The 13828-nt window shown below is 40.8% G+C and overlaps 1 protein-coding gene across 15 annotated transcripts in view; it reads right to left on the bottom strand.

Annotated features, from left to right (window-relative positions):
* LRRFIP2 (LRR binding FLII interacting protein 2) overlaps positions 1–13436 on the bottom strand; it is a 60553-nt gene extending 47117 nt beyond the window's left edge. For 5 of the 15 annotated variants that reach the window (XM_075493545.1, XM_075493543.1, XM_075493544.1 and 2 more), the window contains exons 1-2: positions 12856–13435; positions 2430–2534 (exon numbers count right to left, since the gene is read on the bottom strand). In XM_075493545.1, coding sequence (XP_075349660.1) covers positions 2430–2519 — 90 coding nt within the window. In that variant the 5' untranslated portion in view covers positions 2520–2534; positions 12856–13435. Of the gene's footprint in view, positions 1–2429; positions 2535–12688; positions 12711–12855 lie in introns of those variants that run through there. The other 10 variants (XM_075493539.1, XM_075493541.1, XM_075493540.1 and 7 more) reach the window with 6 other exon arrangements.
* Positions 13437–13828: the final 392 nt, after the last annotated feature.

The following is a 13828-nucleotide window of genomic DNA, read 5'->3' as shown; positions in this document are numbered from 1 at the left end:
CAGAGGAAAGATTGAGAAAATGAAAGAAATCTCACAAGGAGGAAGTAGTTTGACCAAGTCCCTCAGATCCTATGATAGTGCCCTTGTCTTCCATTAAATATTTTCATATAAGATGACACATCAGATTCAACCAGTGCAGAAAAATGACTATATAGAAATGAATTTATTGGATCAGTACCAAAGAATTCTTTACACAAAATTTCCTAGAAAGCAGATGTTTGTTGGTACCAAGAGGAAGATAACTTTTTTTTTTTTACACATCCCATAAAACAAGGAAATTTCAATTTTTGTCAAATTAGAGTGGCGAGAAAGAATGAGTGCTTTCTGAAAACTGAACTTTTAGAGAAAAAAAACCCCTGAAACTTCATACACTACGTGTCTTTGCTAGTATTACAACTCTGACAATTCTTAGTGCCATATTGTGACTGCTCCGAATCCCAGAGCACTTCTATGAAGTTTTTCCATGCAGATCATCCTGAGTGCCACCCTTTTGTTTCAGCATATTCTGTTTACCATCTCTGGATACCTAGAACACCTTTTAGCAACATTTTACTCACAAGACATCTGACTTCTGGATTACAGGACTCAATTCAACTGTTGTAAGTAACATCTGCTAAAAAGGTAATTTCAGAAGAGGAAGTTGAGGAACAAAACACCCTTTGAGAATAAAAAGATAACCAAGCCATGTTGCTGAGATTAACGGCCTCAGAATGGTAAAGGACATCTACTCTCTATATCCATGCACTGAGAACTGGCATGCCCTATGTCAGCATGGCAACTGAAAACTTCTCCCTAGCCTCAAATGGTAAGGCATATGTATGGCACAGTAAAATCAGATGTTATTTAAAGACAGAACATACTTTTGTTAACTGGCCTCTGCTGTTATAGCCTAAGAAATGCATTCTGTTCCTTTAAAGTAAAAGTTTTCTTTTGAATAAGTTGGCTAATACTATGAATTACAGCTACCAATTCAATGACAACAGCTGATGTCCGACATGGGATCTAAGGGCCAGCTTGTCCTACACGTACCTCTAGCTGCGAGACCTAGTATGACTTTAACTTAGCATCAAGGGGGAAAAAAACCTTCATTTTTATTTAATTTACGCTCATGCTCAAATTTTAATTGACAGGGTTAGCGATGTAAGAGAACAAAGCCCCACAGTAATTTTAAGTAAGATAATACTTATTACACGTTGGTATTGAGACCTTTTTTCCTAGGCTAAGTTGCAAGCTGATGTTACTGTACTGGAACCATACAGAGAATACTCAAAAGAAATTTAAAGTGAGATTCCTTCTTCTTCATTAACTGTTTCCCCCCAAAATGGGAGATGGAACTTGATGAGTGAGACTGTACATGACCCAAAGGCCCACACAGAACATATGTGGTAGGGCGAGAACCTTCCATTAGATTTGGTGTGAACATAGCTTTCTGGAAAGTTACCAGCTAAATGAAAATGATTCTTTTACTCTCAGACCATTTCCTTTGCCTACAGTCTATGATGGCTACATCTGAAAATTCATACAGAAGCTATTTTCAAGGACCTATCACCTACCTATTTGGTCTTACAGACACATATATGTATATATACACACACATACAGACAATAGTTTCCATTACAAGGCCAACTAGAATCTGCATTTTGCACTCATTTATGTCAACTAGAGCAGCTTTGTCAACAGTGTAGCTCAAAGCTTCTGTATCCACTTGTATACAAACAGTACTAAGGCTTTTGTTTCCAAGTCACAGCGTTTCCTCCCAGAAAAACTAAAGTCCAAATAGATGTCTGTAAGACTAAATTCCAGCTGCCTCCATCCTATATCCGGTGGGACAAAGTTCCCCTTTGTATACAAAATTCCCCTTTGTATCAACTTCTTGTTAATAGCATTTTTGGCTGGTTACCTCCAGCTCTCTATTTTTCAGGTGGTGACTCTGTTAAGGAAGTCATGGTATAGTGTACATATTAGGTTTATTTTGACAGAAATGTGACTTTTCACATTTGAAATAGAATATTACAAGTACCTTTTAATAATGACTATTACTCATTCAACACTAATACACTATACTTACCATCTTAAGAATACTACACACTGCAATGGGATAAATGTGGATTTTTTTTAGTTTTAGACTTGAGATAGCAACTGGATTTCTCATTTATCTTTAGCTAAGCATATAACCATCTGTACAACTATCTGCTAAGCTTAAGTGTGATCCTGTGAAGTTACATTAATCATACATTTAATATATCATTGTGACATTTCAGTAAATGTGATTTTTTTTTGGATCGAAAATACTCTTAGTTTGTATTAATTGTCATATTTTTGGCTAATTACACTTTTTAAGGCGCAGTTTAAAAAATTTAACTTTTTCTGGATAATGAGATTGCTTTCATCCCTATTTCTGAATTCAAGACAATTTGAAATTAACAAACCTCTCTGGCAATGTTACTCAGAGCTTCATCTTCTGCAGAAAACCTGTCTTTCACTGGAGTTCTCTTCCGTCCTGATCCAGGAGTTCCCATTTTTATTCTCTGGTTCTGTATTTGCAAAAACAGACAGGAAAAAGCTCAGTTTTCAGATTTGGAATTCAAAACAAACAAACAATCAACACCCCAAAATGTAATATACTTTCCAATTCTTCAGCTATATAATACTCAAGAAACCTACATGCCATTGGCACAAATTTATCCAGCAGTTGTATTTCTGGGAAAACTTCATCACAAAATCTTGTGGCAGCTTTATAGAACACCACTGCATCCTACAGGGTGCACACACAGCATTTTTCTACTGAACAGAACCCATCAGTTTACCTATAGCTTCAAAGTTATGCACAACTATCAACTGCTCCTAGCTCAATGACGATACCCATGTACCCTGTCACTTTTCACAACTCCTAAAGATAAGTATCCATTTAATTTTATGGACGTGAAGAAAACCTATAGGCAACAATGGGTTCAAGAATTAAACATACACAATCATTAGAACTCTCTCCAAAACAGACAAGACAGATTCAGCAGACAAACTTTTCAAAGCATCCAAACAGGTAGATGGGGCTTATTTACATTTTAATGCAGCCATTCTCATTCAGCTACAACTGAATGAGAACTGCAGTCTTCTACTAAAATAGAAGTTTTACTATAGTAGAAGTAAAGACATTTCTAGACAAATAAATATTCTTTTGCCTAACTAAATTCCTCATTTGGGAAATGAAGAGAGGAACATACTAGCATCATATACCCAGAATAATACATAAAGTACCCTCTTAAGTCTTCTTCCAGAAACCTCTGTTATCAACTGCAAGATTATAAAAATCACCACCAAACCAAAACACAGCACATACAGCCACAGACAGCAAAACATTATTCAAAAAAAAAAAAAATCTAAATTAGTTTTTTCAAATATCCTAAAGAGACCCTACTTCTAGACATCCAGGTCCTTACAAATGCCAGATCAGAATTTGGTGGTAGTCCAGCTATTCAATATAAACAAGGTAAGTGTCCCACACAGGGCTTGGGAAAACAGCTTATTTAGAACAAAATTTTCTTCATGCAAATAGAAAAGGTCTAGAAGGGAACTACTATTGGCTACCCTTTTGAAACTGAACTGGTCAAGAAATGTCTTTCATACTGGGTCTAACCAGCAAACATTCAAGAATTCCTTACAGTTTAATCAAAGAAGGGAAAAAATAAAAGAATGTGAGAGGTATTTTGGTGCAAGCACAATTTTTACTTTATTATTTCTATACAGCAATCACAAAGTCAAAATATATTGGGATACTTTCTGGCACTCAAAGATATAGAGTAGCATCACAGCTTTTTTTTTTTAATTTTATTTTCATTCTACACTCCCCCCCCCCCCCCCAACTTTATACTGCTAGTCCTCTCTTTTCATTGCAGGCAGGAAGACTTTTATTCTGCTTCAAATTTTGCAGGTATTTTACTATTCTTTATGTGCTTAGACGAGAGAAATAGAGTATTTGCTGATGAGACAGAAGACAACAAAGACTTGAAACTAGATGTCCCCCTTCTTAAAAGCTCCTGCATAGGACAGATACAACAATTACGCAATAATCTTATTCGTTTCCAGTTGCTATTCTGAGACCAAAACTAAACATACTCAATACTGCAGGTGCACAACAACTCTGTTGTGTAAAAACCTTAAAGGAGAGCTTACAGTGTTTGCAGATGAGTATTAGAGGAATAAAACCACAGTATCTGAAGGGGCCAGAGAAGATGCAGTTCTATTGTCCAATAATGAACACACCCCTGATGGGAAAGAGCGGACATAAGTATCCCCCTGGATTCCACCCATTCCTCCACAGGCTGCTAATTCATTTTGCAGTGCAGAATGTTTGGATAAAATACAGGCGTTTGGACCCACACACAGGATTCACCTGCCAGGGAGCGTGTTTACCTTCTGCCTGTGGCTCCTGGTTTAATTTATTTGTTACTCCCCCACAACATGATTTTGTTGTCATTGTTGTTGTTTGTTTTGGCTTTAATTCTGGTGTTAGGTAGCAGCACACTTTCAGGAAGAAATACAAGATTCCAGCCTCATTATTATCAGAGGGTGGGATGGGTCTTGGAAGTAGGACAGCAGAGGTCAAACTCAGGGTGAAAGGAGACTCTGAGATAAGGCCTGGGACAAGTACTGCCACTGTTAATCCATTCAGTGAGAGTCTGTCTTTTTAGCCTGAAAAACAAGCAAACAACCTTATGTTTTGTACTCAGATTAATTTAGATATATAGACACAGAAAGCAGTTTGGAGATTTCTGTGGCAAATGTTTAAGTTCAGAGCTACAGGCTGCTGCCCACATTCAGAAGAAATGTCTCAAAAAATCTGCATCTTTTTTCAGTAGTTCTCATTGGCTGACTTCAAGTAAGAAAAGCAGATAGGGCCCAAAGTAGAAGTTGCATCAACACATAAAATAATACTCCCCTACTACAGAAGGTTTTCACAAGGTTATATATTATCTAAAAAAAAAAAAAAAAAGAAAAATCAAGAAATTATGTTATTACAATAGTTCATGTAAGCAACAGAACTCAAACCTATCTATTAAAAAAGTTCACTAAGCATGAAATGAAATTATTTTAATTTGTATGTTAAGGGTTGTATTTCTTAACTAAATATTTACCACATAAGTAAAAACTGCAGAGTAACTGCATATACCATAGACCTGAACTGCATTTGTGGACATCCTTTAAACAACATACGGCTTCTAATAGACAACTAACTTTAGTTTGTTAATTTAGTGAGATTCTCTTAGCTGGCAGACTGATTTGGGGAATTGAATGTAACAGGTTATATAGCTATTTTTAATATAGCTATGTTCAGACTGACAATAAGTACTAATGTACTTATTGTACATAGAGTAGCAAATTTAAAAAAATTAGATGCTGATACTTTAAATGAGCAAAAAGCACTACATCTCAGTCTCACTGTAGCATAATTGTGCCAAAGTCACTGTGGATGAAGGCAAATGTGGCATCCCTTCCGGCCATCTGCCACGCTTCTCACTTAGGATGAGCACAGAACTCCTGACTGAGCCCAAACCCAAAAAAAGAAGCAGGGACAGATATACAGAGAGGGTAGAAGGTATACAAAGATGTTGCCTTTGCCTACAAGGAGGAGTTAGGAAAGCCAAAGCTCAGCTGAAGTTAAAACCAGCAAAGGCTGATAAGGACAAAAAGAAAGGCTACTGTAAGAACATTCGGAACAAAAGAAAGACTAAGAAAACTGTAGAGACATTGCTTAGCGATACAGGGGACATAGTGGGGGGTTCTTGCCAGGTCCACCCTTGGCAAAAGGGTCTGGATAATAACAAATGTGACAATAGGAATTTGTGTGTGTTAATCAAAAATGCAAATATGTCTGACTGGGTATTTGCCCCAAACTGGTAATATTGAAGAGCAAGAGGATCATCAGTTAGATTAAACAGTAACTAGAGAATGACAAAGAAATGTTTGGAATAAAGGAGTCCTCTTGAAGAGAAGTATAAAAAAAATATGGAAAGCTGTACCAGTGGGGGACGCCTTGGAGAGGAAGCAGCAGTCAAAACCTGATTTGACACTGCCAGAAGTCACCCTGCTGACTGCATCATATCTGTCCAGGCCAGACAGTGCAGCATCCCTCCCTGAGGATGCAAGGCCCTGCTCTCCAGCTAGGAGGTGGTCAGCACAGGGTGCAGCAACGGAGGAGACCCCACACCTTTGGTACATAAACATGGTGCACACTCACTAGCACATGTTTCAGGGCATTGCAGGGAACAGCACAGGTACACACAAATCTAGAGCACCCACATCTCCAACAGGAATCATATGCAAATAGGGGACCCTGGAGTTGAAGAACACAGGGTAGTTAAACATCGCCCTAGAGAGGCTGTGAAAAGTCTAGCCCTGAAGATGTTCAAAACTTGACTGGGCAAGGCTCTGAAAAACCTGCTCTAATTGACCACACTTTGGGCAAGGGGTGACCTCCAAAGGTTCCTTCCAAAATAAAAGTTATATGATTCTATAGTTATTGTTGCTGCCAGCTTTGAAACTAAACCTCAATATAAGCTTTCTTTAACAAGATGTTTTAATATTCCTTCAAGGGTCATGTCACAATTTCTTCCATTCCATGTAACTTTTAATTGAGCTGAGTATGTCAGAGTACTTCATGTCTTGTTATGCAGTTCAGGACTACAGAGATGTAGTCCTATTGCTAATAGACTAATTAGTCTAATACTAAATATATCATGATGTTACTTCTCAGAAAAAGATAAGGTGCTAAATATTTCACACACATGCAAAAATATTCCTTAGGTGCTTCACTTCTGTAATTTGCTAATTACGGGAAAAAATATTCTGCTGCATATTATAAAGAATTTAATATATGCTGTAACATTAGAATTTTCACAGAAAACTAAAGAGAACCCCAAAACAAAACACAACCACACAAAGAACAGTTTGTTACACTGGCCTTCCTAAACTATAGAAGATAATAAAATGGAAGTACATTATAATCTACTGCATTTACAGCTCAGAATTCCTGAGTCACATCTATTACATGTTTATTTCTTACTGTAGGCTGGATTACATGTTGTATTACACCACTGATGAAGTGACATCCTGTTGTATTTCATTCCAAAAAGCTGAAGTGTCTGAAGTCCCCAAACAAACTAGAAGACCTGTGAGGAAACCCCTAAAGTTCCCTCTTTCATTTGTCTTCCCTTCAAGCCTATATAAATTTTATCTCTTCCCCAAGACTTTGCTGTGTACTCTTCTTCCTATTACCTTCTGACTAAAGGTTCTCTTTGTTTCTTTTTCACTTCCTAGAAAAAAAGTGTGACCTGTCTTATGTAAAAGAGAAGCTACACTACAGTTTAAGGCCCTCTCGCCACCTTCAATAGCACCACCTGTTCTGATGTCTGGGTCTATGCCAATGTATTTGGCATCACATACATGCAAGGCATTCAGATACTACAGTGTGAACAGGCTATAAATAAGCAGACTGAAACTCTCCTTTTCTCTTTCAAGTAAGACCACAAGAGCATTAAAATTCACCTGTGTAGAAACAATCTCTGTATATTTGATCCACCAACAGAAAAGTGCAGCCCTGCTCTAGAACCACTGGCTGTTAGAACCAGCCTCATAGCTTCCTAATACTGGAATATAAGGCAGCAGCCCCTGCATTTCAAGTCCAAAGCCACAAACTTAGCATTTGTATCTTTAAAGAAGTAAATTCTTTTAATCCTGAGAAGGAGTTGCACCTTTTGTCCATAATATCCATGCAAAGTTTCTTGCGGTTTTCAGTTTTCCACTTGCAAAGTTCAGTGTTTTTTTTTTTTTTTTTAATCTGCTGCAGACGTTTAAACATCTGAATTGAGTGGACTGTAAAGGAGGTTCTACAGAATACTGCAGTAGTGCTAACTGCCCCTACTGCTGGAAATGGATATCTTTGATGTGACAAGACAGATAAACACTACTGGGAAGTTGTTCATTATGAAGTATCATCTGAATGTAATTTCACAATATTAGAGTACATAAATATCTAGGGTTGTTATAAAATTTTATGTGTCTCTCAACAAACAAGACCTAGCACTAAGCATTTTCTCAAGAAAACCCAAAGATCTTATAGAATACACAGCAATAGTCTGTGTGATCAATTTCAGTTATAAGCTGATTCAAGTTAAATTACTCGCTAAATTCTTTGATTTTGTAAGAACAAAAAGGCAATGGACCAGTGGGAGAGGGGAACATTAGCACGAGGAAGGCTGGAATTTCTTGAAATCAAACAGTCTAAAAACCTAAAAGAAACAATCCAAGTGAAGCTTACTTGAACGAATAATGTTAGAAACACATTAATAAATAAGGAGGATGAATGTAAGAAGCAGGAGGAAAAGAAAAACCAAAACATTCCTCACCAGCAAACCAATCACAGGTTGCTGATAAAGCAAAAACAGTAGTAACTCATTTTGATTTTTGACAGTTTCTGACAGTTCCACAAGCATCAAATATACTAAAAAATATACTTGTGAAATATACTAAAAAGAGCAAAAGCTTTTTCAAATACATAACTAGAAAGAAAGATCTAAGAAGTAGGAGTGCTATGCAACGACGATGGAGTTGAAATTAAAGCATCTAAATATACTACCTAAGTTAATTGAACATTGCTCTTTATTTCAACAAATGAATACTGCTGATGAGTGAAGGTATGGAAGCTACCATAACCACAATTAAAGCAAAGTTCTAAAAGTTAATGTGCTCAGAACAGTGGAAAGCCCAACCCAGCAATTTTAAAGAACTGTCTCGTGAAACTGCAGCTCTACCAACACAAAGCTACAAACAAGCCAGAGGTATTATTACTGCAAAACAGCAGAAGTAGCATTCATATTTGAGAAGGAGCAGAAAGAATCACATTGGAAATCACAATCTTATTTGCTTAACCTTCAGTGCTTTGTCAAAGCAAACTCTAAAGGAGACACAGGAATAAATGGACATAGAATAAAAATACATGACTTTACTTGAGTTAAAATTATGCAAGACTAACATAAGAGTCTTCCCAGAAGAATGCCCCTATACAAGGGTATGCTCTTTGGAATTAGTATGTCTGTCCATGGGCCCAAAAGCACCTGAGAAAGAAAAGGAGCTGCATGATCACAGGGTGACCATGACCCAAAGGACTGTGTAGGGAGTGAGAGGGGAAAATAAACAGGGTTTGAATGCAATAGTTTTAAGGACTCACTTAGAATTTTCATTCAGAATAACCTTGTTCAGAAAAAGATTAACTGAAACTAGAGCTATTGCAAAAAAGAGCTACTAATAGGAGTAAAAAAGCCTAACATTAAAGGGAAAAAGCAAAGACTGAGAAAAGCATGTAATTACTGTCTGCCAAAAGATTACAGTGCTTACCACTATGATGGAGGCAGTTATTCTAGTTCATGAATAGTGTTTCCATTTAAAAAAAAAAACTGTTCATCTCTAATCATGGCCCACTTCAGAAACTGTTGGCACAAAGTTTCTGCTCTGCGTGGACAAGCTCGTGTCAGCTTCTTCAGTAAAAAAGTTACTCTTTGGATAGTTGACAGCTAATCCAGTACAAGCTCACAACTGCACAATCTACCCCTTTAATGCTGCACATTTGCAGTTTATTTGCCATTTTAAAATCTCAGAAATACAACTTCTTATGAGTTCACGGTGTTTAGCAATAGAATGACAATTCCTTAGAGGCGGTTGAAATCCCTCAGTTTGTTGGTGTTATGAAGCTATAGATGAACAGGAAGTCACCAGTTAAGACAATCAAAAAGCCATTACGCAGTCTGTAAAAGTGTTGTCTGATGGAGCCATAAAGCATAACTGTGCCTGGTTAGTATTGGTTAACCTAAAGCAATGCAAGACAGTAACTATACCAATGTATCCTACAGCTCTGTAGAACTACCAGGCACCTCCAGACCCACCAAGCTATCTTTGGTGACCTTCCTCAGTCTTTGCAAATTACCAAAATTCTAAGACATCATCACGCAGCGATGCAACTTCAAGCAGTGACACTTATTTTATGAAGTATGACTTCTCTGCTAGTCAGTTGCTAACAGCTGCACTTGGAGATACCATTACTCCACAAAGTAAAACATTACATAGAGAATATTATCATCAGTGACAAGAAGAATCCCCAAGGCTCTTATAATGGTCACTCACTAAAGGATCCCTCAGGGCACAATGTAAAGCATATGCAGGCTTCAGAAAAGCAGCGTAACATGGACTTTTCTAGAATCAGTGCTACCATAAATACTGAAGATCCACGAACAAACTAAGAAATCAAACGTGATTTTAAAATATGAGGAAATGACAGCACTATAATGGGCACCATGAAAAATGATGGGAATGCATAATAAAAAAACAAAGTCACAAGAATCTTCTATCAGTGTTTATTCTAAAACGGAACAACCATAATTTTTTATACTGCCAGCTTTTTCAAAGTGAGTATCCTTTCTGTCATTTTGCAAAAGAAATGATTCATTACTCATTGAAAAAAAACCCCCAAAACAAAAACACAGTTACTATATTGAGGCTCCATTTTTTTAATGAAACAAACAGAGCGCCCCATGGTAACAACCCACGTACAGTAACAAGCTGCAACTATTTAAGCCATTTTTCTAATACTAATTTAATACACTCCTACACTCTTTTCTACTACTGCTACAGTTACAGTACAACGAAGAAAAGCTACCGAAGCAAGTAGGACAAGTTCTCCTGGGTACCCCTTACAGCTTTCTCCACCTGCTGTTTCCTCAATCAGCTGACATCACTCCTGCTGACTAGCCCTCTGCTGTGGTAGCAGGCTGGTAAGCTTAGAAACGCTTGTTCCCACCTGGCCCTTTGGGAGGTGCCCCTTCACCTCTTCCCTCGGAGCAGCTCTAACTCTGCATGCCTAATACAAAAAAATACGAACTTCATCATCTTCACAAGCAGACAGCACTTTTTATATAAACTATTTTCAAGGACATGTAATGCATAAACACAAACTGTCCATTACATACGCTTACATGTTACCTAGTTTCCAGATACTCAAGATAATAAATTTGGATTACTTTCTCAGAAAGCATCTCAAAACATTTTTTGTAACACTGCTGGACTGTACTCACCCGTAACTATCACCACACACCTTCACATCAGGATCTTGCAAACACAAACAACATCACAGTATCAAATCTGTTACTGGTTTCTAATCCTCTGCTGGCATTATATACCAGAGGTATTCAATTATATATGATACCAGTCTAGGTTTTTTGGTTATATGCACATGACAACTTGTACGCTATGTGAAGGTCTAGATCTTAACATGTTCTACAGATCCCCACTACTCGGAGTCCAATTTAAACAGCACTTTCTAAAAGTTCACATGTGTTAAAGTACTATGCCATCTTCTGAAACAATGAGAGTCATTAAAAAAAAGAAAAAAATAAGCTGCTTTGGAGTCAGCTCACAAGAAGTACTGATGTTTAGGGCAACAGGCTTACACCTGACACATTTCACGCAACTGTCTTCTATTCACAAGTTCTCAGCTACAGCCAGGAATTCAGTTCAGGTAAGACTGACTTCACACTCCAAGGTAAACATCTCCAAACCCAAGTAATACAAAACAATGGAAAAAGCATGTCATGTACATCAAACTATTTTGTACTGCTAGAGCACCTTTCATCTGTTCTTACATCATCACTAAGCAATCACATTAACCAAGGAAGCAGATGTATATTAAGAAGATAACTGTTTCTGGGCCCCAATATATTTAATTACATCACTTTACAGTCAAGGCACAATGAATGTTTAAAGAACTCACCAGACAAGCATTGATTTAATCCTACAGGAAATCTGTAACAAAAAACCCCACACATCTCCAAAGATGTTCAATGCTAACATTGATACTTTAAAGGGATAAAACTGATCCTAGACCTTCCTCATTTCAAGCCAAAAATGTCCATAAGTCTCTCTAAAATGAGGGAGTCGCTGAGTAGATCATACAAATTCGACATAGTACCGCTTCATCTGCAAAACGTTTTTATTATCGGTGAAACACATAACACTGCCCTTCAAAGTATCATGCTGGGATTCAAACTGGAAATCACATAGAACACACAGAGCAGATCACAGCCCAGAGCTCTTTTCAGGCTCCTCCCAAACTCATGAATATGCCCATCTTTCTTATCATCATCAACAGTCTCTTTGCAATTATAGCAGCGGGGCATACTAAGAATAAATAAATAAACGTGCTCTGAAATAAAAAAAGCCTGACTAAGCATCAGAAAGCCTGACTGAACCCTACCATAACTCTCTACTGAGGGGGCACGCCCTACTGCTCTGGGGAGCTGCGAAGCTGTGGTAACGTGCTTCGAGGAAGCGCGAGAGAGAAAGGCACTGAAATACCCACAGCTGTGATTTCAGGACATCTTCCTTTCTCTCTCTCTCTTGTCTTCCTCCCCCTCGTTCCGCCCTTTCCACTCAGTACCGAGGCGTGAACGGCACCCTCCCGCAGGCCTGCGGACCGGCGGAGAGGGATCGAGCCCGGCGTGCGGGAGCAGCCCGCCGGAAGGGCTGGGGCGGTCCCGGCTTCCCCTTGCCCGCCCGCATCAGGTCTGACCGCGGCCACAAAGAAGGGGCCGCACACCACCGCCCCAAGCTGCCGCCGTTATTGTTTTCCCTTCTCTTCACCTACCTGACGAGGGAGTCCCGGCTCAGCCGCTGTACCCTCCCCGCTTCTGTAAACCCGAAGAACCGGGTTCCCACCCTGCTTCCCCGCCCCGTCCGGATTTGTATGTATATGACACCCTCCCCCCACCCCAGCCCTCACCCTTTTCTTGCCCGGGCCCCCAGGAACCTTACCTGCGGGCCAGCCTGCTGCAGCACCGGAACGCCTTAATAGGGCGGGGGGGTTCGCTTCTCTCTCCCCTCCCCCCCTTCCACGGGTGCGATGGGCTCGTGGGTCCCGGAATCGCCTCAGGCTCCTTCCTTCCCTCACTCCCCACGCCCAGAGTCCAAGGAACAGAAGTAGAAGCCGCCCCAGGGCGAGGGCGGGTGCCCGCCGGGCAGGGACCGTGCAGGGGCCGCGGCAAGGCAGCTGCTATCTCACTTCACCGTTCTCCCCCCGCCTTCCCGCCCCTTCCCCGTGAGGGGCCGCAGGAACCGGAGCTTTAGGCAAAGACAAGCCACACTGCTCCAGGCCGCCCTCCTCTTCCCCGCCCCGCGCTCTTGCCTCCTCCCCTTCAATGCCGGGCGGTTACATCAAGAACCCGGGTAGGAAACAGTGGTTAACTCCAAACAGCCCGCAGGGCCCTGCGGAAGGAGGAGGGGGTCGGCGCTGAGGGGAGGGCGGCCGACAGCCGTTGCGGGAGCGGCACACGACCCACGCTACCGCCAAGACCGCCATACACCCGCACTGCCCCCAGCCCCTTACACAGGCCGGCGAGGAGGACTGCGCAGGCGCCGCGCCCGCCGCCGCAGAGGAAGGGGCGAGAAGGCGGTGCGCACGCGTGTGCAGAGCAGGCGGGCGCGGCTGGCGGGGTCCCGGCCGGCTGGCCCTCTGGGGGGAGGGTGGCGGGTGTCTGTGTCCTGAGGCGCCCTTTCGGCTCCGGGAAGGCGGCGAGGCAGCAGTCAGCCCCGGACGTTAATTGCTCTGGTGGAGGAGAAGCGCCCTCCTCTCCCCGCGTCTCTCTTTTCCTCAGCAGGCAGCGAAGGGAGGGGGGTCGTGCCCTGGGGTGAGGAGGGCGGCGGCGGCTAACTCTCCGCCTCGGCCCCCCCTTACCGCCGGGCAGGCCGGCTGACTCACTGCTGTGGCGGGGAGAGGTAGGTCTGCGAC

Source organism: Mycteria americana, chromosome 2, assembly GCF_035582795.1.
Source record: "Mycteria americana isolate JAX WOST 10 ecotype Jacksonville Zoo and Gardens chromosome 2, USCA_MyAme_1.0, whole genome shotgun sequence".
Lineage (NCBI taxonomy): Eukaryota > Metazoa > Chordata > Aves > Ciconiiformes > Ciconiidae > Mycteria > Mycteria americana.
The sequence above is the reverse complement of the archived record's forward strand: the minus strand, read 5'-3'. Positions and strand labels throughout refer to the sequence as shown.